The sequence below is a fragment of the Malania oleifera genome, chromosome 9 (genome assembly GCF_029873635.1).
Source record: "Malania oleifera isolate guangnan ecotype guangnan chromosome 9, ASM2987363v1, whole genome shotgun sequence".
In the NCBI taxonomy this organism is placed as follows: Eukaryota; Viridiplantae; Streptophyta; class Magnoliopsida; order Santalales; family Ximeniaceae; genus Malania; species Malania oleifera.
The window spans coordinates 77,233,396-77,260,644 of NC_080425.1; the positions used below are offsets into that span (position 1 = coordinate 77,233,396).

Here is a 27,249-nt window from a genome sequence, read left to right on the forward strand (position 1 = left end):
TTTTTTAGCTTAGGATAATAACTCATGTAGGATCTTAGTTTCCTTTTCTAATAGGCTATTGAAAGTAGGTTCTCCTTGAATGCTATCAGTTAAGTGGCTATTCCTGTTTTGCTTGAGGGATTTTTCTCCCTGCTTTGGCATGGTTGGTTGCTCTTCATGTTTAATTGAGTAGTCTTACTTCATTGTGGAATCTCATGTTTACTATTGAAATATGCTGATTTAGTTAATCGGATGGTGGAACTTGAAAGTCAGATTATATCATCCTTTTAGGATTTTTGTGGTGAGAGAAACCTCATGTACTTGACCTGAAATGGAAGATATTTAATGGTCATGGGGTGGATTAGTATTTAAATGGAAGGTAACCTAAAATTCATAATGGAATCAAGTTCCATGCTTCATTAAGTTAATAGGTAGCAATTGTGGAAAGGGTGTGTTGGGGGCATTTGTATTTTCCATTGCATAACCGTATTCTTGAAGTTGGCTCTAGCTTGCACACCAAATTTGGATTAGCCTTTTGTAGGTTAGATTTAGGTTTAGCTTAAGCTTTCTTTAAAATGGAAGTAAATAGGTAACCTAGCGACATGTAGGGTAAACAAAGGTTAGTGGCAACTCTATAACCTAGAAAGATAAATCAGACATAATATTTTTGGACCCCCATCCCTGCCAAGGTGTTGTATCCTTGATCCGCATGTGTTGACAATGTATTTTTTTATTATTATTATTATTCATTGGTTTGTTCTTCCTACATTTTTGCATTATTAACCGTTTGTGATTTTTTTTTCTTGCTTGCAATTGTTCCATTTACATGTATTTGATGACAGCATCATTTTGCCCTTACACTGTATTGAATTCTTTATATACTCAGGAATTTGATAGCATTCGAAGTTTTTTATTTCCATCATGCATTATGTATGATCCTAGGCTCCATGCAGGAAAGGAGAGGGATGTGGGGTGAGGATGGGCCTAGATTGATGTCTAACATGCTTATGTTTAAAAAAATTTTAGTAGTAGATGTGTCCTTGTTCACTACTTGATCTATAATTATAGCATGATGTTTTGTGTAATTCAGTGTTATCCATACAAAAAATCTAAGTAATAACTGTTTCTCCCTTTTCCCTTGTGGCAGATTGGAGAGGTTTCTAGGTCAATAATTCTTGATTGGGTGATTGCTCAGCATGAACATATCTTGGAATGGACTGGACGTGCAATTGACCTTGAGGTTGGCTCCATATGCATCGAACTTTTCAATTTATAGGAGCAATTATATAGCGATTCAGAAAATAATGACTAGTTGAAGTTCCTGTAGTTTCTTTATGTTATAAATTGACTTGGTGTGCAAGCATGCGTGCAAGATAAGAGGGAGATGGCAATTGTATCCTTTAGTAAAGGGATTTTACAGTCCATAGAGGGAATGGTGACTAATTACATTATGAATTGTGATCTGGGACCAATATACCCTATTCCTAATTCCAAATTTGTTGAAAAAATTCAGAACTGGCATTTTTTGGTTCCATACTGAAAATCGGAAATGAGTACGCTGTAGTTTTGGGCTAGTACAAAACTTTGTGATGGCAAGAAAGAGATAAGAGGGAGAGATGTGTAGTATGCCCTTTAATGGGTTATTCAGCTATTGGTAGACTATTGGAAGTTTGAAACCTTACTTGGATGAGAAGCTTTTTACTTACATTCTCAATTATGATTCTGGACTGTATTCTCAATTAATTAATTTCAGCAACCAGTGTCTCTTTGTTTGTGTTTTGAAATTGGACATGGTTATGAGGTAATTATTGTGTTTGTACAGGACTGGGAGCCTTTGTCATTTCAGCAAAAACAAGCAACATCTGTGGTTGAAGTGTTTAGGATGATAGAGGAGGTAATTGTAATTTGAATTTACTTATTTGGGGTATTATTATGATTTTTTTAGACTAAACTATGAGAATGTTATATTTCTAATATTTTCTTCCATATTACATCAAGCAATTCAGGTGTAAGTTACTATGATGTGTATAAATTTATGCTCTCTAATAATTATTATGCATAAATGTGCATTCACATGTAGCTATATTAGTTTCTTTTATATCTTTTCATTTTTATATGTCAAACTTTTGAAATTAACATTCTTGTTGACTATTGATTTATAAGTTCCTTGTGGTCTTGTTTTATTCCTTGGTTTGTTTTCTTGATTTGCAGACTGTGGATCAATTCTTCAGCATCAATCTTCCAATGGATATCACACATTTACAAGCTCTATTATCTGTAATTTTCCACACCTTGGATACCTATCTGCTGAAAGTGGCCAACCAGTTGGGTAATGCACATCTTGAAATTCACTGGGATTCTTGATATGTGATATGCTTTTTTTCATGGCCTATCATCTATTTTTTTGTGGGGAAGCATTTGTGTCAGATGCACACCACCCATGTAATTATGTGGAGAATGTTTTCAATTTTCAGTTTGTTAGTACCACTTTACCTACAAACTTAAGCTGTTAGGTTGTGGGCCAACAATGTATATCGAGCCTAAACAATCCCCGTACATGCAGCCATATGGCACATGGTGAGACAAACACATGATATATAGATAGCACCCATTACATGGAATACAGTAACTTTTTGAACACTACATAATAAACACGGGCAACAAGACTAGAATCCATGACTTCCTAGTAAACAGCTTTGATACCATGTTAGAGTACCACCTTACCTACAAGCTTAAGCTGTTAGGTTGTAGGCCAACAACGTATATCAAGCCTTAACATAGTTAAATGCATTTCTTTGGGAAATAGTTTCTAAGGAATTTCAAGAAATTCTTATTTTTGTTATTCTAAGAAATTTGGACTTAGTTTGCCCTTTAGTGTTTTTTTTTTTCCTAAGAAGTTTACTTCGATAAGATTGCATTATCTTTGAGCCATGGAATCTTTTAGTCTTTTCCTATTGTTTTTGGTTTTTTTTTTGTTTTGTTTTGTCTTTGTTTTTTTTTTTTTTGAGTTTGAGTCACTAGAGACTTCTAAGGGCCCATTTAGTTTTGGAAAACAAAAACAATTGTTATTTTCCATTTTAGTTTCCGACAAATTTCAAAAAAAAGTTAAACCTAATTTTCATTTGTATAACATTTGTTTGAAATAAATGAATAGCGACAAACAGTTTTGGCACTATTTTCTCATGAAAATAGTTTTATTTTTCATTTTTATTTTTTCAAATAATTACAAAAATGCTTCCTTGTTTTGCAATTTTCCAAATTTATATATAAAAGTTGGAAAACATCTTTTCATTAGTTTTCTAGATTTCCAACTCTTACTTCGCATATGGGAGCATGAGATTTGGATCTTAGACTTTAATTTGTGTGGATTATGTATAGAATTTCTTCTACATCCACATAGATCCAAATTCTAGCCTGAAAATGCATGGTTCCAAATATTACCTCATATAAAATCTGGAAAATTGAAAAACAAGTGGTTTTTTTTGTAAAATCTAAAAATAAAAAATGAAAAATTGGTTTGTACATTTAAATAATCTCTTTATTGTCTACCTTTTTAATAGAGTCTTGAAAAATTAAAAGATAAACTAAAATTTTATAATTCTTCAAAAAACTAAAAATTGGGAAACGATAAATGTTTTCCAAAACTAAACTGGCCCTAGTATTTTCTAGGTTGTTTCTTGTCCACTATCTTTATTCATTATACATTGGCTGATGTATCTTTTGGCTGGGTTAATAATGCTAGACTTCTTCAGATATCCACAACTTGAGTGAGATTTTGCACATTCTCTTTGTGATTTTTATGAAGAAATGCATGGTAATTTCAATATATAGAAATTAATAATATAAAAAAAATAATCTAATTATAATTCAATATAAAGTCACATAAAGCATCATTATTGATGTGGTATTTTGATGAGATTACCTTGTAGTGAGGGCAAGAACATGGGGTTCTCGTAGGAGTGCTCACGTGTACCCTAGAGGGTGAAGTGCTCTGGTGGTTCTGTGTAGCTGCCACATTTCAATGATTCTGTGAAGATCCTGCACTTCCATATCCCAGGAAGGTCTTCCATGATTCTCATGAACACAACTGTAGCCCAATTACCTAACATGCTGCATGAAATAGGAAAATGGACATCAGGCATGCCCATTATCATGCATAACAGCCAATCATCCATGATGATGAGTGGATCTTGAATATCCCAATGGGATTCCAAATGCTAGTCATAGAATCATGACCTTTTGGGCTATAAATAATGGTCCCTATGAAGCCTCCAATGCCATCATGTGCAGAGCTTTTGCCACTACCTTAGAAGAAGTCTACTTGGACATGGTACTTGAGCCTAATTTGTTTCCAAATCCAAGAATTTCAGAAGGTGGATAAGGAAGATATTGTTGAGCCTCATGTAGATTCAACAAAAGCCTGAGAATTCCTGAGGGATTATCTTAAGCACTTAAATTTTGAAGCATTTGAAGTCCTGAACCTCAAACAATGAGTGGCAATTGCCACATGTGTATGATTTGACTCTTCCAAGTTCGAGCGTGCACTATTATGGAGGTTGTTAGAAACTAAACCGAGCTAGTGAAGAAAGTTTAGGGCTACTGTAACACTGAAGAAGTGGATCATGTTGGAAAGAAATAGAGCATTGAAGAGAGAAGTAAAAGGAAATAATAAATTGGGGACCTAGATAAGCACTTCCAGAAGGAGAAGAATAAAGACCCCAGGCGGCCAATACTTGGCTCCAGAGAAGAGCTTTGAGCACTTCAGTCCCCTAAACACCTCCAGGGTTAGATCTTTGTGTAGATTTGGAGTAACCCGAGGATTTGCTAATGGGATCTTTGGAAGATACCCTGACTAAAACATAGAGGACTGGCAACACCTCGTGGACGTGATTGAGGCCTTTGTCTAAGAGGACTCGTTGGCCTAATTTGTATGGACTATCGAGTCAATTCAGGAGAGTGCAGGCAGAGAGGATCACGCTGCTGGGGTCATCAGGTGATCTTTGGAAAACCTGCAGTGGAGATGACCTTAGTACGAAAGCATTAGCTTGAGACACTCCTGCACTGATGAGTACAAAGTAGGATGGAACAGAGCTTGGCTCATACAAGGACCTCCGAGTCTTGCAGCAGCCACAAGATGACATGGTCACTATTGCCAACTATGACCTCCAGAGAGTGCTAGCTTACAACAGGAGCTTGGGGAACATCTTGTACTAGGACATGTTTGTGCAAGATAGCCCCCGATTGGGTGAAGTATGTGAGGACACTTTTGGTAGGTTTTGTAGGGAAACAACGCAACTTCAAGAGACAATAGCACTGCAGATCTCCCTTGGTACTGGATGGCTCCCATAGTGGATTTTCTTGTGGGTAAGAGCTTTGTGCTTAACATGATCTTGGAGAGACCATCCCTTAATGAGGTTCTAGCTGTAATCTCCATGTACCACTTGATGGTAAAGTCTATGGCCTGAATAGGGTGGGGGGACTTTGAGGAGACCAAGTTATGGCTTACCAATGCCACTACATCACCCTGAATGAGAAGTCAAGCCCGAACATAGCAATGGTCATGGGAGAACTCCATCAAAAAAAAAATCCAACCTCTACCTTGGGAAGATGCTTTAGGCAACTGAGCTACTAGAGGAAATCCCCCTAGAATGCACACAAAAGATAATCCGTAGGGACCTTCGAGCCTGAGGTGATAGAGAAGCTGATAGGCTTTCTTGGGGACAATCCGGTTATCACCTATCTCTCGGAGATAGACCCAACCTACAAGACTGTCAGAAAAAGCGTACCTTTGCTCAAGAAAGGAACTAATAAATAACAATTGGGCTGCAGGGTTTATGAGAGAAGTGAGCTACTTGGATGGTTAACTAATGTCGCATTGGTTTAAAAAATCAACAAGAAATGGAGAATGTGCATCAAATTCGCCAATTTGAACAAGGCATGCCCCAAGGATTGCTTTCCATTATCAAAAGTATAGTAGACACGACCTTGGGGTACAGTACCAAGCAATCCATTGGATAGAGGGCGACTTTCCAAAGGTTGGTGAGCTGAATCTTCGGGCATCAATTAGGCTGGAACATGGAAGCCTTCAACAAAGAATATCAGGCCAGAGGACATGTCTCCAATTTGACAGAGACCTTTGGAGTCTTGAGAAAATACATGAAGCTGAATCTTGCCAAGTGTGTAGTATATCCTTTGGGAAATTCTTTGGCTTCCTAGTGGGCCATCAAGGAACTGGGGAAAACGTAAAGAAAATAAAGGAGATGATGGATATGACAGAGCACCCCCGAGGTGCAGAAGCTGACAAGGAGAATTGCAGCTTTGGAAGATTTATCTCATGGGCAGCAGACAAGTAATGTGAGTACCCAACTTTCAATGGACAAAGTAAAGTGAGTAGCAGTTCGAAGAGCTGGAAAATTGAGTGGTCATTTGGTATCACTACCAAAATAGCGAGAAGGAAAATAAAAAACTAAAAACCATGAACAAAGAACTAAAGATAAAAAACGAGCAACATATTTGGTTAAAATATTTAAAACCATAACAAATTAAAACTTGATTGAGCAAATGTTCATTTTTGTCCTTGAATCAAACAAAAAAATGATTAAAATAGTACAAATACAGAAGAATACAAATTAAAAATATTATAATAAAATTATTGTAATTCTTTTACTTAATTGTTATACTTCAAAACTCACTTTTTAGTACTAATAAACAATCTTTCTGTGCATAACGATTAAAAGATAGTAAAAATATTTTTAAATGAATTTTATCTTTTTCAAAATTTTGAATTTTTATAGTTTTTATTCTAATTACATTTTAAATTAACATGTTCATTTTACTCAGTTTAACTAAAAATTATGTATTAAATGAGTAATTTAATTCAAAAAAGTTAATTTTTGATATAAAAAATCTGTTTTTGTAATTTAGAAAACAACTAAAAACAATCGAAACAATAGACTAGCACTGTAAATAAATGCGTTGTCGTAATCTGTTTCTTTATTGTGCAGTAAAGAAAATATAAAGCAGAAAGATGATGCTAAAAAGACCCTTAGGCTCATCCCTGCCACTTTCATGACGTAGATTGTGAGACCTTACTGCACAGCTTGATAACCTCCTTCATTCAGCCCTTTTATTAGGCCATTATTCAATAATGGAAAAGCTTGCATATGCTTCAATCCTTGCATCAATACAGATGAGATCTTACTTCCAGGTGCATTTTTGGTGGTGGTGCTGAGATCCAAGGGCCTGCAGCTAGGTACTGAGGCCATATTAATTTAAAATTTAAATCTTCCTAGAAGCTTCAAGCTCATTACTCCTCTAAAAGGTTTGAGCCTATATTGGGGGTTGGATTAAATTAAATCCTCTCAAGGGCTTTGAACCCGTCTTGGGAGTCAGATAATGATTAATTCCTGTAAGGCTTTGAGCCTTGGTGTAAAATTATACTAAAATCCTCCTAGGGGCTTCAAGCCTGGTACTAGGGGTCAATTATGATTAAATCCTCCTAAGTGCTTTGAGCTCGGTAATGGGGTTAAATCCTCCCAATGGCTTGGAGTCTAGTATTGTTAATTAGATTTTAAGTCCCTCAAATGGCTTGCAACTTGGTTTTGGCGGTTAGAAATATTGAAATCCTCCTAGAGGCTTTGAGCCCATCATTGGGAGTCAGATTGTAATTAAACCTTCCCATTGGCACGCTTCAAGCCTGATATTGGGAGTCAAATATTTTAACTCCCCTCAAGGACATGGAGTTTGGTACTAGGAAACAGTTTAATTAAATCTGCCCAAATCCTAAGAGCTTGATACTGGGAGTCAGATTAAGTTAGATCCCTCAAGGGCTTGTAGGCTGACAATGAGTGTTGGATTGGGTTTAGGGCTAGAAGTCATGATTTTGAATTAAAAGCAATTCAAGCATAAAAAAATGCAAAGGCATACTGTAATAATTAGGAAAAACACTTTCATTAATAAAGTGGTTTGGTTACATCAAGAACATGAGAGTAAAATTCAAGACCTTGTCCCTCTGGAGGTTGGATCCTCTTGACCTCCCTAGCATCTACATCATCAAGGTTGATGATGCCTATGTCCTTAGGGCTCATTGCCACCTTTGGGATGACCTGAGCTAAACTTCAGCCTTGACCTCGGTTTGGGTGCTCCGTGGTCTAGGGGTTTAGACCTTCCAAGTACTAGGGGCATGGCTCAAGGCATCAATGACAACCCTCTTACACAGATCAAAACCATCTGCCTAGGAGGTTGAGGCAAAGTTATTAAGCCCTTACACTAGTAGGCCTAGTAGGCCTTAGAAGCCTTAAACTGCACCCCTTAGGGCTGGGCATGGTTCGTTTAACCAAACCATACCCTTGAACCATTAACCAAAATAAAGTTTCAGTTTTCCAGAAAAATGCGAATCGAGACCAAGATGTTTCAAATGGTTAATTGAAATTTGGTTAACTGGTTTTTAGAACAATATCTAATGGTTAACTAAATTGAACCATTGGATCTACTTTAAAATTTCTATGAAATACAGATCAATATTTTTTTCCCTTGCACAATAATCAGCTTGTAAATTTTAATATATTCATTGTTAAAATTTAAGCATCAATCTTAAAACAATTCAATTATTATTTTTTAATTTAAATTATTAAAATTGTATATAATAGTATATATAATATGTATTTTTATATATTTTTAATATATTAGATAGGTTTGGTTAACCATGGTTATCGAATAAGCCAAATTGAAACCAAACTGATAATTGAAAAGATGAAAGATCCCAAACTGAAACCAAATTGAAAAAATGGTTAATAATAGATTTTTTGGCTTGATTTGATTTTTTGTTTTTTTTATCCACCCCTAGAGCTTTCTACTGCTTTTTTTGCTTCAACTAGCTCCTCCATGGTCTTGGAGAGCACCATCGTCACAGTAGTGAGGTTCTTTCTAAGATTGGATGACCTCCTAGTCTTTTAGCTTCTACGCTAGTTTTTGTAGAGTCTCCACCCCCTTATTGAAGATGTAAATTAGGTAGGTGTTGGCGTCTCTCATGTTGGGGATGGTTTGCGTCTGCTTGACCTGGTGCCTTGCAGTCTAGGGAGGTGCTACAACGTTATTTAGGAGATCTCTGGCTTGGGGAAACAAAGAACAGAATGGTTAGCATTAAGATAAGCATAATCTAAAACAAAACAAGTTATAAGGACTAGAGCAAACCTAGGTAGACAGCTTTGCCATGTATTTTCCTATGCGTTCTCAAGTGTAATCTCTCAAGAGTTGCTTGATTGAGGGAGGGCTGAAACTCTCTGAGGCAAATGCCTTTAAGGTGGCAAGAGAGGTCATTGACCTTGTTGATTGGCTCTTACTGTGCATGAAGATGGTTTGGGAGCTTTGTTGAGAAAAAATTTATATACGAACAATTCCCACAAGTAAATCAATGGAGTAATGTAAATGATAAATAAAAATAAGACACAAGAAATTTAATGTGGTTCCCTCAAATGTTGAGGTACGTCCATGGGGCATGGCGGTCCAAATCCACTATCATCAAATATGTTGTACAAAATGGATACAAAAGGCATAAGCCTTACAAATAGATAAGAGTGTATAAACAAATGTAGCAAGATGGAAATGTCTCACCAAAAATTCTGAACAAAGCTCCAAAGAACCAATCAAAATGAGCACAACCAGAAAATACCAATATGCTGATAATACACAGCTGGAACAGCAGCAGGAATAACCGCAACTTGCTGGAGAAGAAGCTGCAGCTGCTGCAGAAAGAAGACAAGCAACCCTAAGACGTGAGGAGCTGCTGTGTGTGAAGACCGAACGGAGAGGCAGCTGCTGTATGTAACACTAGAAGGAGGGTTGCATATGTGAAGAAAAAAAAATGGAGCAACAAAATGCCAGAAGAAAATTAAATGCCACTGCGCGTGAGGGCTTTGAAAAATGCAAGGCAGCAGCTGCCATGCTTCCTTGAGAAGCCAACTCAATAAAAAAACACCTTTCCAAAAAGCATGGGCCCGACAAGGAGGGAAACCCAACAAACCTCCCCCTCTCAACTTATGGGGACAACTCCACCAATCCGGCCAAAATTCGACACTTCACATGCTTGTCCCTAGTCAATGCTTTTGTCATCATATCCGAACCATTATCATCAGTGTGAATTTTGTCAAGTTCCAACAATTTCTTATCCAACACATCCCGAATCCAATGATATCTAACATCAATATGTTTTGACTTTGAATGGAAGATAGAATTCTTACTCAAATGAATTGCACTTTGGCTATCACAATAAAGAACATACCTTTCTTGTTCCATGCCCAACTCTTTCAAGAATCTCTTCAACCAAAGTAATTCTTTGCTAGCTTCTGTAATGGCTATAAACTCGGCTTACGTAGTAGATAGAGCAACACATTTATGTAATTTAGATTGCCATGCCACAACTCCCCCTGCAAAAGTCATCAAATAACCTGAAGTGGATTTTATAGAATCAACATCATCGGCCATGTCGGCATCCGTGAATCCATGGAGCGTAGATTTACCATTTCCAAAGAACAACCACACCTTTGAAGTGCCTCTAAGGTATCAGAAAATCCATTTTACTGCTAACCAATGCTCCTTTCCTGGATTAAAGAGAAATCGACTAATAACTCTGATAGCATAAGCTAAATCCGGTCTTGTGCAAGCCATTGCTTACATTAAGGAACCAACGGTCGAAGCATAAGGAATTTTCTTCATCTCTTCCTTGTCTTTCTCACTTGTAGGAATTTGTTTTATACTAAGCTTGAAGTGACAAGCAAGTGGGCAACCAACGGGTTTTGCTTTATCCATATTGAACTTCTGAAGCACTTTTTCAATGTAACTTTCTTAAGACAACCAAATTTGTCCTTTTTCATGATCACGAACAATTCTCATGCCAAGAATTTGCTTTGCTGGTCCTAAGTCTTTCATAGCAAAAGACTTGCTTAGCTCCAACTTCAACTTGTCAATCTTGGAGAAGTCTTGTCCTACAATGAGCATATCATCAAAATAGAGTAAGAGAATAATATAAGTACCATCCGAAATTTTTTTCACAAACATACAATTATCCGAAGAGGTTTTTGAGTAACCATGATAAATCATGAAAGAATCACATTTCTTGTACCATCTCCGTGGTGCTTGCTTCAACCCATACAAACTTTTCTTTAATTTGCACACTAAATTCTCTTTCCCTTTTTGTTTGAAGCCTTCTAGTTGTTCCATGTAAATTTCATTTTCCAAGTCACCGTGTAAGAAAGCGGTTTTCACATCTAGTTGCTCAACTTCTAAATTCAAGTATGCTGCCATGCCAAGAACAACCTGAATAGATGACATCTTCACAACCGGTGATAATATTTCATCAAAGTCTATTCCCTTTTTCTGACTAAAGCCTTTTACCACAAGCCTAGCCTTGTACCGAAAATTCTTTCCATCATTTTTCAGCCTTAACACCCATTTATTTTTCAAAACTTTCTTTCCAGGAGGAAGTTTAACCAAATCATAAGTGTGATTGTCAACTATGGAATTCATTTCCTCTTACATAGCCTCCATCCATTCAACTTTATTTTCATGGTTCATGGCTTCTTGATAGCTTTTGGGCTCCCCTTGATCTGTTAGAGTAACATAATCACTTGATGGATATTTAGTTGAAGGTCTTGGTTCTCTTGAAGACCTTCTCAATTGAGCTTGCTCTTGAACTTGTTGCTCCCCCTCATTTTCATCTTCAACATCATTAGGAATTTCATCATTTCCAACATCTTCAAGAGGTGGAAAAACATCTTCTATATTTTCATCATGTGCCAAAGGTGGAGAAGGTAAGTCTAAGTCAACAAAATCATTCCCATTAGATTGTGGTTGCTCAACCGTGTCAAAATCTTCAATTGTTTGATCTTCAAAAAATACAACATCTCGGCTTCTAACAATTTTCTTGTCTACTGGATCCCACAATCTGTATCCAAATTCATCATACCCATAGCCAAGAAAAATACCTTGCATTGTCTTGTCATCAAGTTTGGATCTTTCATCTTTTGGAATGTGAGCAAATGCACGACATCCAAACACTTTCAAGTGATCATAAGTGACATCCTTACCTTTCCAACTTTTTTCGGGAACTTCACCAAGTAGAGGAGTTGAAGGAGACAAATTAATCAAGTCCACCGCTGTCCTCATTGCTTCACCCCAAAATGATTTTGGCAACTTCGCATTAGAGAGCATACATCTCATTCTCTCCAGTATAGTGCGGTTCATCCTTTCGGCAATACCATTTTGTTGAGGGGTTTTCTTGACGGTCTTTTGATGTCTAATTCCTTGGCTATAACAATATACATCAAATGGGCCAATGTACTCTCCACCATTATCCGAGCGCACACATTTCACCTTCTTTCCAGGCTCCCTTTCAACTTTAACCTGAAAATGCTTAAACACATCTAAAGCTTGACCTTTAGTCTTCAAAGTGTAAGCCAAAACTTTTCTTGAACAATCATCAATAAAGGTAACAAAATAAAGTGCATCACCATAAGATTTAACTTTCAAAGGACCACATACATCTGAATGTATCAAATCTAAAACATTAGATTTTTTAGTGACAAACTTTGTACGAAAAGAAGTTCTATGTTGCTTACAGGCCAAACAATGAACACAAGTTTTAAGAGAGGTACCTTTCATCCCGGGTAAGAGCTTCTTTTTGAACAAAAACTGCATTCCTTTTTCACTCATGTGCCCAAGCTACTTATGCCACAAATCGGTGGAAAAGTGACTCTCAATTGCATTCACAACACCATTACCAATTTTACCTTGCATCATATAAAGTGTACCAGTCTTCTTGCCTTTAGCCACCACCAAATTACCCTTTCTGAGCTTCCATTTTCCATCACCAAAATGGTTGTCAAACCCTTCATCATCAAGCTTTCCGATAGATATCAAATTTAGTCGAATATCAGGTACATGTCTCACATCTTTGAGTACCAACTTGCATCGCAAATTTATTTCTAAACAAACATTTCCCATGTCAACAATTTTCGACAGACCTTCATCTCATCTGAACAACTCCGTAATTTCCTTTGGAATAAGAAGTGAAGAAATGTCCCTGAGAAATGACATGGAATGACGCACCGGAATCAATAATCCAATCAGTCTCTTGACTTGTCAAATTAATGCAACTTTCATCACAAACAACCATGAGATCACCATCAGATGCAATTGAAGTTGTGTCTTCATGCTTTTTCTCAAAATTTCTCTTTGTTTTGCTTCTTGAATTTCAATTTTTTACACTCCCGCTTCATATGCCCCTTTTTATGACAATAGTGGCATTCAATATCTTTTTTCGAAACTAAGCTGGACCGGCCTCTTGATTTATCATTGCGGTGAGAATATCTGCTTTTACTTCTGCCTCTCCCCCGATTTTCTGTCACAAGTGCCTCTGAATGAGAAGAGCCAACTGATTTTCTTCTAATTTCTTCATTCAACAAGTTGCTAGTTACTTGGTTCATAGTAACAATTTCATCGGGAGCTGAATTACTAACTGTCACAACCAAAGTCTCCCAACTTTCTGGCAAAGAGCTAAGAAGCATTAAGGCCTGCAATTCATCATCAAAAACTATTTTCATAGTAGCAAGTTGATTGATAATATTTTTTATCTCATTCAAATGTTCGGTAATAAGACCACCATCTTTATATTTCAAATTCACCAATTTTCAGAAAAGAAAGGCTTTATTTGTAGCTGACTTTCTATCATAAAGACCCTATAGTTTTTTCCACAATTCATATGCCAAAATTTCGCTAGAAATATGATGAAAAACACTATCAATCCATTGCCGGATAACACCAACGGTTTTCCTATTAAGCCTATTCCACTCATCATCACTCATGTCTTTAGGCTTTCGGCTGTCACCCTCAATAGGCCCATCCAAATATTTGCAAAATAAAAGATCTTGCATTTTTGTTTTCCAAGTTACCCAATTGCTTCCATTGAAGCTAATCATACGGCCAACATAACCATCCATGATTTACACAAATTTAATGCATACAAATAACATGGCTCTGATACCACTTGTTGGGAAAAAAATTATATACGAACAATTCCCACAAGTAAATCAATGGAGTAATGCAAATGATAAATAAAAATAAGACACAAGAAATTTAACATGGTTCCCTCAAATGTTGAGGTATGTCCACGGGCACGGCAGTCCAAATCCACTATCACCAAATATGTTGTACAAAATGGATACAAAAGGCATAAGCCTTACAAATAGATAAAAGTGTATAAACAAATGTAGCAAGATGGAAATGTCTCACAAAAAATTCTGAACAAAGCTCCAAAGAACCAATCAAAATGAGAACAACCAGAAAATACCAATATGCTGATAATACACAGCCGGAACAGCAGCAGGAATGGCCGCAACTTGCTGGAGAAGAAGCCGCAGCTGCTGCAGAAAGAAGACAAGCAACCCTAAGACGTGAGGAGCCGCTGTGTGTGAAGGCCGAATGGAGAGACAGCTGCTGTATGTAACACTAGAAGGAGGGTTGCAGACGTGAAGAAAAAAAAATGGAGCAACAAAATGGCAGAAGAAAATTAAATGCCACTGTGCGTGAGGGCTTTAAAAAATGCAAGGCAGCAGCTGCCATGCTTCCTTGAGAAGCCAACTCAATAAAAAACATCTTTCCAAAAAGCATGGGCCCCACAAGGAGGGAAACCCAACAAGCTTGGGGATGCTTTGTCAGCCTCTATTTGGCCAGGGACTAGGCATTCAGGGACCTTTTGTGGGCTGATGCCACCCTAAGAGCCTCACACTAATTATTGTCTAGTACCATCCCTTTCTAAGTTTCTTTTGGGAAGTCGATTAAGGAACTAGCTGAATAGCCATAGGAAAAAAGCGTTGGATGCTAAACCATGGGAAGCCATGTTTGATGGACTATCTCGGAGTTAGGTTGGATGGACTGCCTGCAAACAGATGATAGATCAACTAGTTAGAATGCAAAACAGAGGCACTAAAATATGAAGAATTGGAAGATAGCAGCATAGGTCAGTCAATTTCCACAGCATGCAGGTGCCTTGTTAAGCAGAACCTTGAAATAAGATTCCTTGGGCACATAGAGGCCCTTTCATCAGGCTTGGGAAGATGGACGAGAAAGGAAATGTGAAAGTGATGCATCATCAAGGGAAGATCCCTAGACTTCAGCATGCACAACAATGCCATGGGGTACCTAGCTCTTCCCAAGAAAGACCTTAATTGGATGAGAACTCATCCTTAGGCTTATGAGGGATCTCCACTAGAGGGAATAGGGCTATCGCCCTTGCTGGAGGGATTTCCTCCATGACCTTCCCCTCTGAGAAGGTCTATTGAGGGTGGATCCTTTATGCCAAGAGCCTAGGGAACCCACCTTCTTTCATGTTAGTTGTTACAACCATTTGAGAAAGTAGGGGAGCAGAAAGAATTAACAAGAAAAGAAAGGGGGTTCACATAAGAGTTTTCACCGTCACCTAACTCTACAAAGAGTCTGACTTCGAAATCTGGGAATGAAAACCTTAAGGGGAAAGAGGGGATAAGTTTGAAGGCTTAATGAAGGAAAGGAAGAATATAGACCATTAAATGAGATCATCGAAGTTGGAACATAGAGTAGGAGAGTTGGGGAAATACTCGAGAGCAAAGATCAGGAAGAGGAATAGAAGTTTGTACTTGCCATTTGAAGGTCGAGTGCGTGCTTCCCCTTCCCTTTGTCTGAAATTTTTTCAATTTGAGAGGAAATTTGTTGTTGTTTGGAAGTGATTTGGTAGTTCTGATTAGGAAGTCAAGTTGTAAGCTTGGGATTTGGGTGGATTTGAAGTGGCTTTGAAAAGGTGGCCGAAATCCTCCTTTTTTGGCTGCTGCGAGTATTGCCGCTGCTCTTTGTCGATTCGTGGGTTCCTCCATTTGACTCCAGTATCCACTGCCAGCATGCATAATTTATTTAACCCAACACTCTCTGGACCGTGTTTTTGTTGTCTTTTTTTTTTGTTTTTTGTTTGTGTTTTTTAGCTTAGGCAAATTAAGCAGCTAGAAGCTGAAGCTTAATACCAAGGATTAATTTTGTTTATTTTAGATAATTACATTTGAAGATCATTAATATAAAGTTCTAGTTAACTAGGTTTTAAAATTTGCTTATTTACTTATATTTTTATTTTTTAAATATCTTAATTTATTAATAGTTGGTGCGTAATTGTTTTTTACTATGATTAATATCACTTATGGCTTAACTAGTTAATTTGCATAATGGGCCTAGATTTCATAAGTCCTAATAACCTAAATTGCTATGCTTAGTTATTGTTATTTTGAATAATAAGTTTTAAAAAATAAAAAATAATATGTATGTAACTATTAAATACAATGATTACAATGTATGAAGACTACTATCTATTTAGTATTAATTTACTTAGTGAGCCTAAATTGCCTACTTCTATTGTAATATTATATTGATATTGATGAATCGTGTGTGTGTGTGTGTGTGTGTATACATGCTCATTTTATGTCTCTAATTAAATAGTTGTCAATTTCAATTACATTTCTAAATTTTTTAGTCATTAAAGTAGTGAATAGTATAATGAATATGACTTTTTGTGCAAACAACACACTAAAATTAATATAAAAATCATGTTACCTATTAAAATGTGTTTGTAGATTGAATAAAAGCAGTCAGAATCTATTAAAAATAATGTTTTAAAGGATTCCATCATTATTCTTCAATTTTGACATGGTTGTGCTTGCGTGAAAAAAATTCATGGCCGCTATGACCAATTCCCTTTATGTAACGTCCGCTTCTCTCGCATCCTGTGACATCCGCGACCATTATGTGACGTTACTCACTACTGCGATTCAAAACCATGGCATTCACATCACACACGTGTGAGCACCCAAGAACAATGGCGTACAGATGCCGAAGGCATCTTCTGTCAAAGTGCTGGGCCAAGATGCCACCACACATTGCACTTGCGTACTTGGGACCACCACGCATTGGGCATGAGACTGATGACTCATTAGCTTAGACTGCAAGAAGAAGGGACCATGTGCAAGTGCACACACATTCACCATGAGGGAGAAGGGCTTCAGTGGTGCTGTGAAGCTGCTGTGCATCCTATGTTCAGGGAAGAAAGTGAACCATGATTTTCACTACAATAACTGCGGCTCAGTTACCTTAAGGGCACTAAAAATCAGAGAAGTGGGCAGGAGATGCACCCGTGATCCTACATTAACGACGAATCAGCTTTGATTATGGGTTGATCACAGGTCTTACCTTGTGGAGCTAATGGGTACCCCGTATAATAATGGAAGAGGAGTGAACGGACATGGTAAGGAAATTGTGACACCCTAATACAGTCTATCTCTTGCGCTTCTTTTGGATCGGGGATTTGCATAGGAGTGTTTTTCGAAGTTGAGCTCTATGTTTTTCTTGTTTTTAGAGATTACCAAATTGAGGAGGCTATCAACCTTCACGAGATATCGCACCTCTGAACATTCGCCGTTGGTGCCCCTAGCCCAATTTTTGCATCAGCACTGATGGCGTTGATGAAGTATATCTTGCTATAGTCACTACACTGTAAAATTGAAGGATTGATGATAAATAAAATTACCATGATTTTCTGTGTATCGTACAACTTAAAAAATTACAGCATTGGTTATCACTTTTCACACTTCCACCACTTCTATCACTGCTGGCCCTCTCCCCATTTCAATCACTACTGATGTTTCTCCATCTCAGCACTGTTGCTGGTGCCAATGTGACCTTTATTGTCAACTTATTGCCATTCTATCTTCTTGATTTTGGTGAATTTTCACTTTTTCCATCCCATTTTAGGAAACATGCATCTTAATTTTGCTTGGTAACCCAAAGCCAAATAAAAAGAATTTCGAACAATGGCCTTTATTGATTATTATTACTTTTGGAAACCCTAGAAATGGGGAAGAAGTAAATTAAGATTAGAAAAGAAAGAAGTACGCGTTTCTTGTTTTGGAGCACAAATTGCAAATGCTTCAATTTGTCTTCCTCCATTTTTCTAGTGGCTGTATTATTTTCTTGTATTGTGGTTGTATTGAAAGCCAACTATAGAAGATATCTGTGATATTGAAATTGAATCAATAAATTCTTTATATCAACTACTTTATTTTGGAAGTGGCTGCATTGTTATCCTATATTGAGGGTATTGTCAAACAATCGTTCAATATGCATGATGCCAAAGAAGAAGTTGGTGCTCAACCATGTATGTAAGCACCCATCCTCCGCTATATTTGTCCAGTTATAGGACAAACTCACAAGTGGAATTCTTACCAATGTTCCTCGCGCTTGTGAGTTCCAACCACTCCCTCTTGAACGAAAGCCATTACTTGTCATGCCATCAAGAAGGAACTATTACTTGACCATGGGAGAGGCCACAAGAAACCATGGGAGTCCACTCATCAAAGGGATTAGCATTCATAGGATCGACTGCTCTTCTTTTATAGGATCAACGTCCGTAAGAACACATGCATGAACACGTGAGCAATTCAAACCATCGGTTCTGCTACCATGTTAGATTACTACTTTGCATAAAAGCTTAAGGCATTAGGTCTTAAGCCTAACCACGTATACAAGCACCCATCCGCCATTATATTTTTCCAATGTGGGATAACTCACAAGTGGAATTCTTAACAATCTCACCCTCACTTGCGAGTTCCAACAAATGCACTTGTCATTCACACACACAGACATGAAGTATATACATATGGACTACTATTCTGTTTTTGGGTTGAACTTGAATGACTCATCATATTCATGCTTGTCCTTTCAAATGTCCCATATTTTGATTTTTTTTTACTTTAGAAAACATTAACATGTTGGGGGGGGGGGGGGGTGGTGGTTAGTTGAATAACAGGAAATTTAAGCAGCTTGGCTTGTTTCAAGGCATTAATGTTCTGTTCCCAATCATTGGACACTTTCTTTTCCATGATAATTTCACCTATGTTCAATAACTTTCCCTCTATTTCAATAATGTTTTTTTATGTGTTTGATGTGTGGATTGATTCTAAATGCCTAGTTTACTCTGTGATATTGAATATGCCTTGAATAGTGCAGTTGAGAAGAAGCATCTATTTCCTTCTGTTCCTTCTTTGACTCGTTATACGGAGACATTTATTCCAGCAGTCAAGAAGAAGTCAGTTGAGTGTACGCTTTTGGACGAGAAAGTGAGCAATAAGTTGAATGAACTGACACTACCAAAACTTTGTGTTAGATTGAATACTGTTCAAGTGAGTGCTATTTTCTTTTTATCCATCGAAATCAGTTAATTAGAAAATTTACTTATTTGATTTTCTTGTAAAAACAGAAACTGTCTTTTGTCTGGTTTATGTTTTGTGATGGCCAGATGACTCATTGTTCACCTTATTTTGCATGCAGTAAGTTTAAAAATATAAATAACAAGAACAAAAAAAATAAATTTGGTGGCACTGTTATAAGGGTTTTAGAGGTTCACTTTTCCGTGAGCTTTCAATTGTGAAAAATATCAATGTGTTGGAACTACTTACAGAATATTTGGAAGAAGGCACTTATGAAAGAGGAGATGAAATTCTACATTGATATTGTGGGAAGTTAATGAACCCATTCATCCATCCAATTGTAAGACAACAATGTGGAATCAAAAGATAAGGGATTACTTTTTTTAGCCCTTGTTGAAACCATAGGTAATAATTATTTAGATTAAAGCAAATAATAATGTAGAAATGATTATAAATAGACAAAGTGTCTAGCCATGCACAATCATATGAAAATATTTGACGTTAGCTATCATCACATGTGCACCTGTTATTTAAAACAAACTTACTTGTAATCCTTGTTAATAAATTATCAGACTTGATTTTACGAAAATTTCCATGTGAATCATATATATGAAAAGCCATACATCATTTTTAAGGAATATGCTGAATATCACATGATAGTAAGAATATATCGTATCAGCCATCTTGAGATTTAATGCAGAGAAACATTTGTTTGCTATTCCAGGCTATTAGCGAACTTAAAGGATTGAGTATTGGAGCAATTTAACTTCTAAATATATTCAATTATTATAGGTTGAACGCACATTCCGAATTAAAAAGGGAGAAAAAAAAGACCTTTTTCATTGTTGTTATTTATATCTTTTAGTATTATTATTATTAAGTGTGTTAGTATGTTAATTAGTGAGTTAGTAAGGGTATTGTTGTCATTAGAATGTACTTAATTTGTATTATAAATAGAGGGAGAGACCTATCTTCAAGTTAGGTCATTCGTTTAATCAAAATCTCAACATGGTATCAGAGCATGATCCAACCTAAACCCTATCATATTCAGCCGTCACCAGAAAAAACACATTCCCGTTGTGGCCCTTCTCAAATCCACCTCCACCCTTCATTATTTCACAAAACCAACCATATAGCCAAAAACAGAACCCTCTGAAGCCTACCCACACAAACCCCATCGTTTGAAATAACCCCACGTGTCCCCACGTGCGGGCCAACTGCTGGCAGTGCCGACTCCACGCGCCGGTGCGTGAGAGAGTTTCCGGCCACCTTTTTCTTTTTCTTTTCCCGCTGCCATTTTCTGATTCCATCAGTAGTCAATATTATCAAGCTGTTGGACATGTTTTTTGTCCAAAGATCCAACCTTCTTCGACCACGCACTTGTGGTAATCTGTTAGTTTTTGTTTGGTGCTTGTAAAGTTTTCTTTGTGAGCTTCTTGGAGCACTGGCAGTGTTCACAAGTTAAGATTGTGAGGTTGTGTCAGTGCTATCTCAGTTGGTAAGTCATTCACCTCATTTGTGGTTGTGTCGGTGCTTCATATGGTTTGTGATTGTTCTGATTAGTTTTTGATTGTTTGTCTCGTTTGACATTGGTTTGGCTGCAAGTTTGTGAGTGTTGGGATGGAGCCTATGAATCCCAAAAATATGTTTCTTTCATCGCTGCTACAGATAATGACTCAAAAGTTGGATGAAAAGAATTATGTTCAATAGTCTAAAACTGTTCAGGTTTATTTAGCAGGATTAAGAAAATATGACCACTTACTCCAATCTGATCCTTCTGATGAGAAGAGAAAAGAAGTGTGGATTCAAGAAGATTCCTTGTTTGTTTCCCTCTTGTAGAACTCGATGGAGCCACAAATTGCATGGATGTATATGCATTTAGATTACGTGCAAGGAGATTTGAGATTATGCCAAGTTTCTATACTCTAGAAACATTGCACGTATATATGATTTATCCTCGGAGTACTTTCAGTTACAACAAAGAGATAGGAGCATTGCAGATTATTTTGGAGATATGAAGCGTATTCATAAGGAGCTTAATGTCGTGCAACCTATAATCACCAATTTTTGTGAGATGTAGAAGCAGAGAGAGCAGATGATAGTTCGTTGGGTTCTAACGGGCTTGAGACCCGAGTTTGAGGCAGTTCGATCCCAATACTTAGTAGTGCAAAGTTGCCATTGTTTTTCAATGTTTATTCTTGTGTCCTTTGTGCTTCCTTTAACACACATTCTCTTGCTCTTGCATCTAGCTCTGAGAGGACAGCCTTTGCTATAGGGTGATTCTAGTTCTCTACCAAATAACCGCAGAAGTCATTGAGGTGGTTCGAGAAGTCATGGTGATAGAGATGGACGAGGTAGAGGCACTCCTCGCAAGTGCATTCATTGTGGACAAAGTAATCATACTATCGAGCAGTTTTGGGATCTCCACGGTAGATCTTCACGTGTTACTAATGCAGCCACCACCGACTCCACACCTCTGGGGCCAAGTTGGGGGAAATGTTCTATATCCATGTCAGAGGAAGAGTATCTCAAGTTCTTGTAGTGTCAAGTGTCATAACAAGCTTCTCTTTCCATTGCATCTCATGCCCAAACAGGTAATTCCACAGTATGTTTGTCATCTAGTACTTCTTGTCTTACTCCTTGGGTCATAGACTTCGCTGCCACTGACCATATCACAGGTATACCTAGTTTCTTCTCCGCTCTTCAATATCATGCAAATTTACCTTGTGTTACTCTTGCTATGGATCCATCATTGTAGTCAAGTGAACTGGGACTGTAAATCCCACTTCTACTATTTATCTTATTTCGGTTTTGTATATTCCCTGTTGTCCGTTAGTGTAGAAATCCCTTCAGTGTGAATGATGGCCACGGTTGGCGAATGACGGCCACCTACCATGGTAGGTAAGCCACCACCACCACCTACCATGGTTGGTGAGCCCCCGCCACCTACCATGAGATCTTGCCACAAGCTAGAGGCCATTAATTGAGACCCCCCCACCGAAGCTAAACTACACATCTCAATTGCAAGTTGTCTCCTCTTCTATTTTTTCATATTTTATTCTCTATGTACATGTTAAATAGGGACCCGAGTATGTAAAGAATACACAATTGAATAAACAATTAATTCATTCTCATTCTCTACGTGGTATCAGAGCTGGTTTTTTCCTAAACCAAGCTAACTATGGGGGACAACTCTATCAACAGACGAGAGTCGACAACCTCAGAGACTCAAACGAGTCGAACCAATGCCATCATCAGTTTGAATGGACTAGATGGCTCTTCTGTCTAACTATCGGCAGAAAAACTCAATGGGAAGAATTCTCAAGAATGGGCCTAGTCTTTGAAACTTGCAGTCGACTGTAGAGAAAAGCTCGGGTATCTTACTGGCGACTCAAAGAAACTTGATTCAACGAATGCTATGGCATTCCAGCCATGGAGATCGGAGAATTCCTTGATTACCTCATGGTTTATCGACTCCCTAAAGCCAACTATCGGGAAAACATATATGTTGCTGCCCACAGCAAAAGAGGTGTGGGATGCAGTCCGAGAAACTTACTCTGACGAGGAGAATGCTTCCCAAGTCTTTGAACTTAAGACACGCCTATGACAGATGAAACAAGGCGAGAGGGAGGTGACAGACTATTTCATGGAGATGCTGGCACTATGGCAAGAATTGGATTTAAGTAGCGAAGAAGAATGGCGCTGTGCTGGGGACAATGCGCTGTTCAAGAAGAGATTGGAAAAGGAGAGAGTTTTTGAGTTCCTTGTAGGCCTTAATCGAGATTTAGATGATGTACGAGGAAGGAATCTTGGCTGCAGACCTCTACCATCCACTCGAGAAGTGTTTGCTGAAGTGAGGCGTGAAGAGGCAAGGCGCAAAGTCATGTTGAAGGAAGCTACTGCCACGGTACTAGAGGGCTCAACATTTGTATCCCGTGGGACCTACAGTGGGCCAAATACCAAGCAACCAAAGGGCCGCCTCTAGTGTAAACATTGCCGAAAGCTTGGCCATTTCAAGGATAATTGTTGGGAGATTCATGGCAAGCCAGCTGATTGGAAACCACGCCAGAGCACCAAAACCAGAGGCTATCAAGCTTGTTCTGAGACTTAACCCGAGAGTCAACAAGTGGCGAGCAACCATTCTGACAGTGGCAATAGCAGCACCTCCAGCCATGACCAACTACAGAAAATCATGGAGATGCTATCTACTCTCCAAGCCTCAGGTCAGTCACCAAAAAGTACTCCATTTGGTAATTTGGCACACAGAGGTAATTTCTCACAAGCCCTATACACCTTTCGTAACCATACACCCTGGATTATAGATTTTGGAGCCTCTGACTATATGATAGACTTTTATCACCTTTTCTTATCATATACCCCAAGTGCTGGTAACCTAAGAGTGAAAATTGCTGACAGATCTCTTGCTCTTGTTGTCGGCAACGGGAGTATTCAGATTTCTGACTCGATTACTTTAGAGTCTATTCTTCATGTTCCAAAATTATCTTGTAATCTTTTGTCCGTCAGCCAACTCACTAAACACCTCAATTGCTCTGCTAAATTTATCTCATCCCAGTGTGTTTTTCAGGACCTGTCATCGGGGACGACGATTGACAGTGCTAAGGAGTATGAGGGAATCTACTACTTCGAGGAAGCCAAAATGAGTGATAAGTGTCAAAGTAATTCTGTTTCTATCCCTAAGAATAGTGACATAATGTTATGGCATTCTCAGTTGGGTCACCCCAATTTTTAGTACACGTGTCATTTATTTCCTTCGCTATGTTCGAATAAAATGTCTCTTGATGTTCAATGTGAAGTGTGTGAACTCGCAAAACACCAAAGAACTTCATTCCCAAAATCCAAATGCAAACCCACAAAACCCTTCACAATCATTCATAGTGATGTATGGGGACCTTCCCATATTTCTAATCGCACTCGCACAAAATGGTTTGTGACATTCATTAACGATCACACTCGTACTTGTTGGGTCTACTTGTTAAAAGATAAGTTTGACGGTGTTTATTAACTTTTATGCCATGGTCCAAACACAATTTAACACCAAGATTAAAATCTTGCGTACTGACAATGGCACGGAATATTTCAACCACACCTTGGGTCTCTTCCTTTAAGAAAAAGGGATAATTAATCAAAGCTCATGTGTTGACACCCCTCAACAAAATGGGGTTGCCTAACGCAAAAATAGACACATTCTTGAGGTAGCATAAGCCTTAATGCTCACTACCCACATGCCTATAATGTTTTGGGGTGATGCTATTCTAATAGCCACTTACCTTATCAATAGAATGCCAAGTCGTGTTCTGTCCTATGCTACACCCCTTGACACTCGTCTCGAATTTTTTCCTACCTCTCGGTTGGACTCCAATCTCCCTCTTCGTTTATTTGGCTGCACTGCCTTTGTGCATATCCATCCTCACCAGCGCACCAAGCTGGATCCTCGAGCCACCAAGTGTGTCTTCCTTGGGTATTCTGCATCCCAAAAAGGTTACAAGTGCTATGACCCCATTTCTCGTCGTCTCTTTATCAACCTTGATGTCACCTTTTTCGAGACCACTCCATTCTATCCCAAGTCTTCTATTCAGGGGGAGCATGTGAGCGAATCTCAGACTCAGGATAATCCCAATGGTGACATGTTTTTCCTAGACTTTCCTCTCACCAATCTACCATTCTCCTCCACTTCCTTGCCAGTCACATAAGGAAACTTAAACTCAGGGGGAGAGATAGAACAATAGAATAACAAGGAGACACTAGTCTACTCACGAAAGGCCGAAGCCAAGTGGTAATGAAAAACTAATACTTGAAGCATCAAGAGAGTCAGAACTGGTGGCAGCTTTGAGCAACCAAGAGCCCAACGAAGAACCTCCCAACAACTCAGAATAGGTAATAGAACCTACTTCTAATAAATTTGATGTTATTGATTTGCCCATTGCTCTTAGAAAACATCCTCGTTCATGTACCCTTCTTCCAATTGAAAAATTTGTGTCCTATAATACCTTGTCCATGGGATAACGTGCCTTTCCTTCTAACCTTGATAGGGTCAAAATTCCAAAGAACATTGAGGAGGCACTTGAAATTCCAAAATGGAGAGAGGCTGTAATGGAGGAGATAAGGGCATTGGAAAAGAATGGAACATGGGAGGTTATGAATTTGCCACGAGGAAAGAGACCAGTAGGCTGCAAATGGGTATTCACTATAAAATACCAAACAAATACGACAATTGAAAGACACAAGGCCCAGTTGGTTGCGAAAGGATTTACTTAGACCTATGGCATTGATTACACAGAAACCTTTGCACCCGTGGCAAAGTTGAACACTATTTGAATGCTCCTATCCCTGGCGGCCACTTCAACAACTCGACATAAACAATGCATTCCTAAATGATGAGCTGGAAGAAGAAGTGTACATGACATTGGCCCCTGGATTCAGTAAAAGGGACAAGGAAAACAAAGTCTGTAAACTGAGAAAGTCCTTATATGGACTCAAATCTCCCAAGGCATGGTTTGATAGATTTACAAAGGTGATAAAAGGAGAGGGATACTACCAAGGACAGTTCGACCATACTATGTTTTTCAAACAAAAAAATGGGAAGAAGACTATTCTGATTGTGTATGTAGACGACATTATCCTCACTGGAGATGACATTGAGGAAATGGGAAGATTGAAGAAAGTTCTAGCCACAAAATTCGAAGTGAAGGATTTGGTGCAAATGCGATACTTTCTAGGGATGCAGGTAGCTAGATCAAAGAAGGGAATTAGTGTTTCACAATGAAAATACACCCTTGATCTCTTGACCGAAACAGGCATGCTAGGTTGCAAACCAAGCGACACAACTATTGAAGCTGGAAAAAGAACAAAATATGTTGGGAAGCCAGTAGATAGGGAGAAATATCAAAGATTAGTCGGCAAACTAATCTACCTGTCATATACCAGACCAGACATAGCTTTAATAGCAACTGTAGCAAGTCAGTATATGCAATCTCCAAAAGAAGCACACTAGGAAACAACCTTTAGGATCCTAAGATATCTAAAGGGATCTCTAGGGAAAGGCTTATTGTTCAAGTGAAGTGAACAAAAGGAAGTGGCAATATTCACCGATGCTGATTGGGCTGGCTTTATAGAGGAAAAAAGATCCATAACTGGAGACTGCACCTTTGTATGGGGAAATCTGGTCACTTGGAGAAGCAAGAAACAAAATGTTGTAGCAAGGAGCAATGCAGAGGTAGAATTCAGAGTTGTTGCTCAGGGAATATGTGAAGGATTATGGCTGCGGAGGCTATCGGAAGAACTACATGCTGAGTTAGAGTTACCTATCAAGTTGTATTGTGATAATAAGGCAGCTATTAGTATCTCTCTCAACCCATTCCAACATGACAGAACCAAACATGTGGAAGTTGACAGACACTTCATTAAAGAAAAGGTGGAAGAAGGAACTATTTGCATGACATATGTCCTTACTAAGGAGCAGATTGCAGACACATTCACCAAGGGACTACCTCGGCAACTCTTTAAGGATTTCATTGGCAAGTTGGATATGATCAACATCTATGATCCAACTTGAGGGGGAGTGTAGAAATCCCTAAAGTGTGAACAACGGCCATGGTTGGTGAATGTCGGCCACCTACCATGGTAGGTGAGCCACCGCCACCTACAATGGTGGGTGAGCCACCACCACCTACCATGAGATCTTGCCACAAGCAATAGGCTATAAATTGAGTCCCCCACCGAAGCTAAATTACACATATCAACTGCAAGTTGTGTCCTCTTCTGTTTTTTCACATTTTATTCTCTATGTACACGTTAAATAGGGACTCGAGTATGTAAAGAATACACAATTGAATATACAATTGATTCTTATCATTCTCTACAGTTAGCAAGATTACTAAATCCATGAATTGTTTAGTGACATTCATCCCTGATTTTGTGGTTATTCATGATTTGAATACGAGGAAGATGATTGGTGGAGGGGGTGAAGTTGGTGGAC

The 27,249-nt window shown here is 38.2% G+C and overlaps 1 protein-coding gene across 2 annotated transcripts in view; it reads left to right on the forward strand.

Moving 5' to 3' along the window:
- LOC131164125 (protein unc-13 homolog) overlaps positions 1–27,249 on the forward strand; it is a 105,253-nt gene that overhangs the window by 55,721 nt on the left and 22,283 nt on the right. For both annotated transcript variants that reach the window (XM_058121099.1, XM_058121100.1), the window contains 4 exons: positions 1,127–1,219; positions 1,802–1,873; positions 2,191–2,308; positions 19,054–19,226. In XM_058121099.1, coding sequence (XP_057977082.1) covers positions 1,127–1,219; positions 1,802–1,873; positions 2,191–2,308; positions 19,054–19,226 — 456 coding nt within the window. The remainder of the gene's footprint in view (positions 1–1,126; positions 1,220–1,801; positions 1,874–2,190; positions 2,309–19,053; positions 19,227–27,249) is intronic.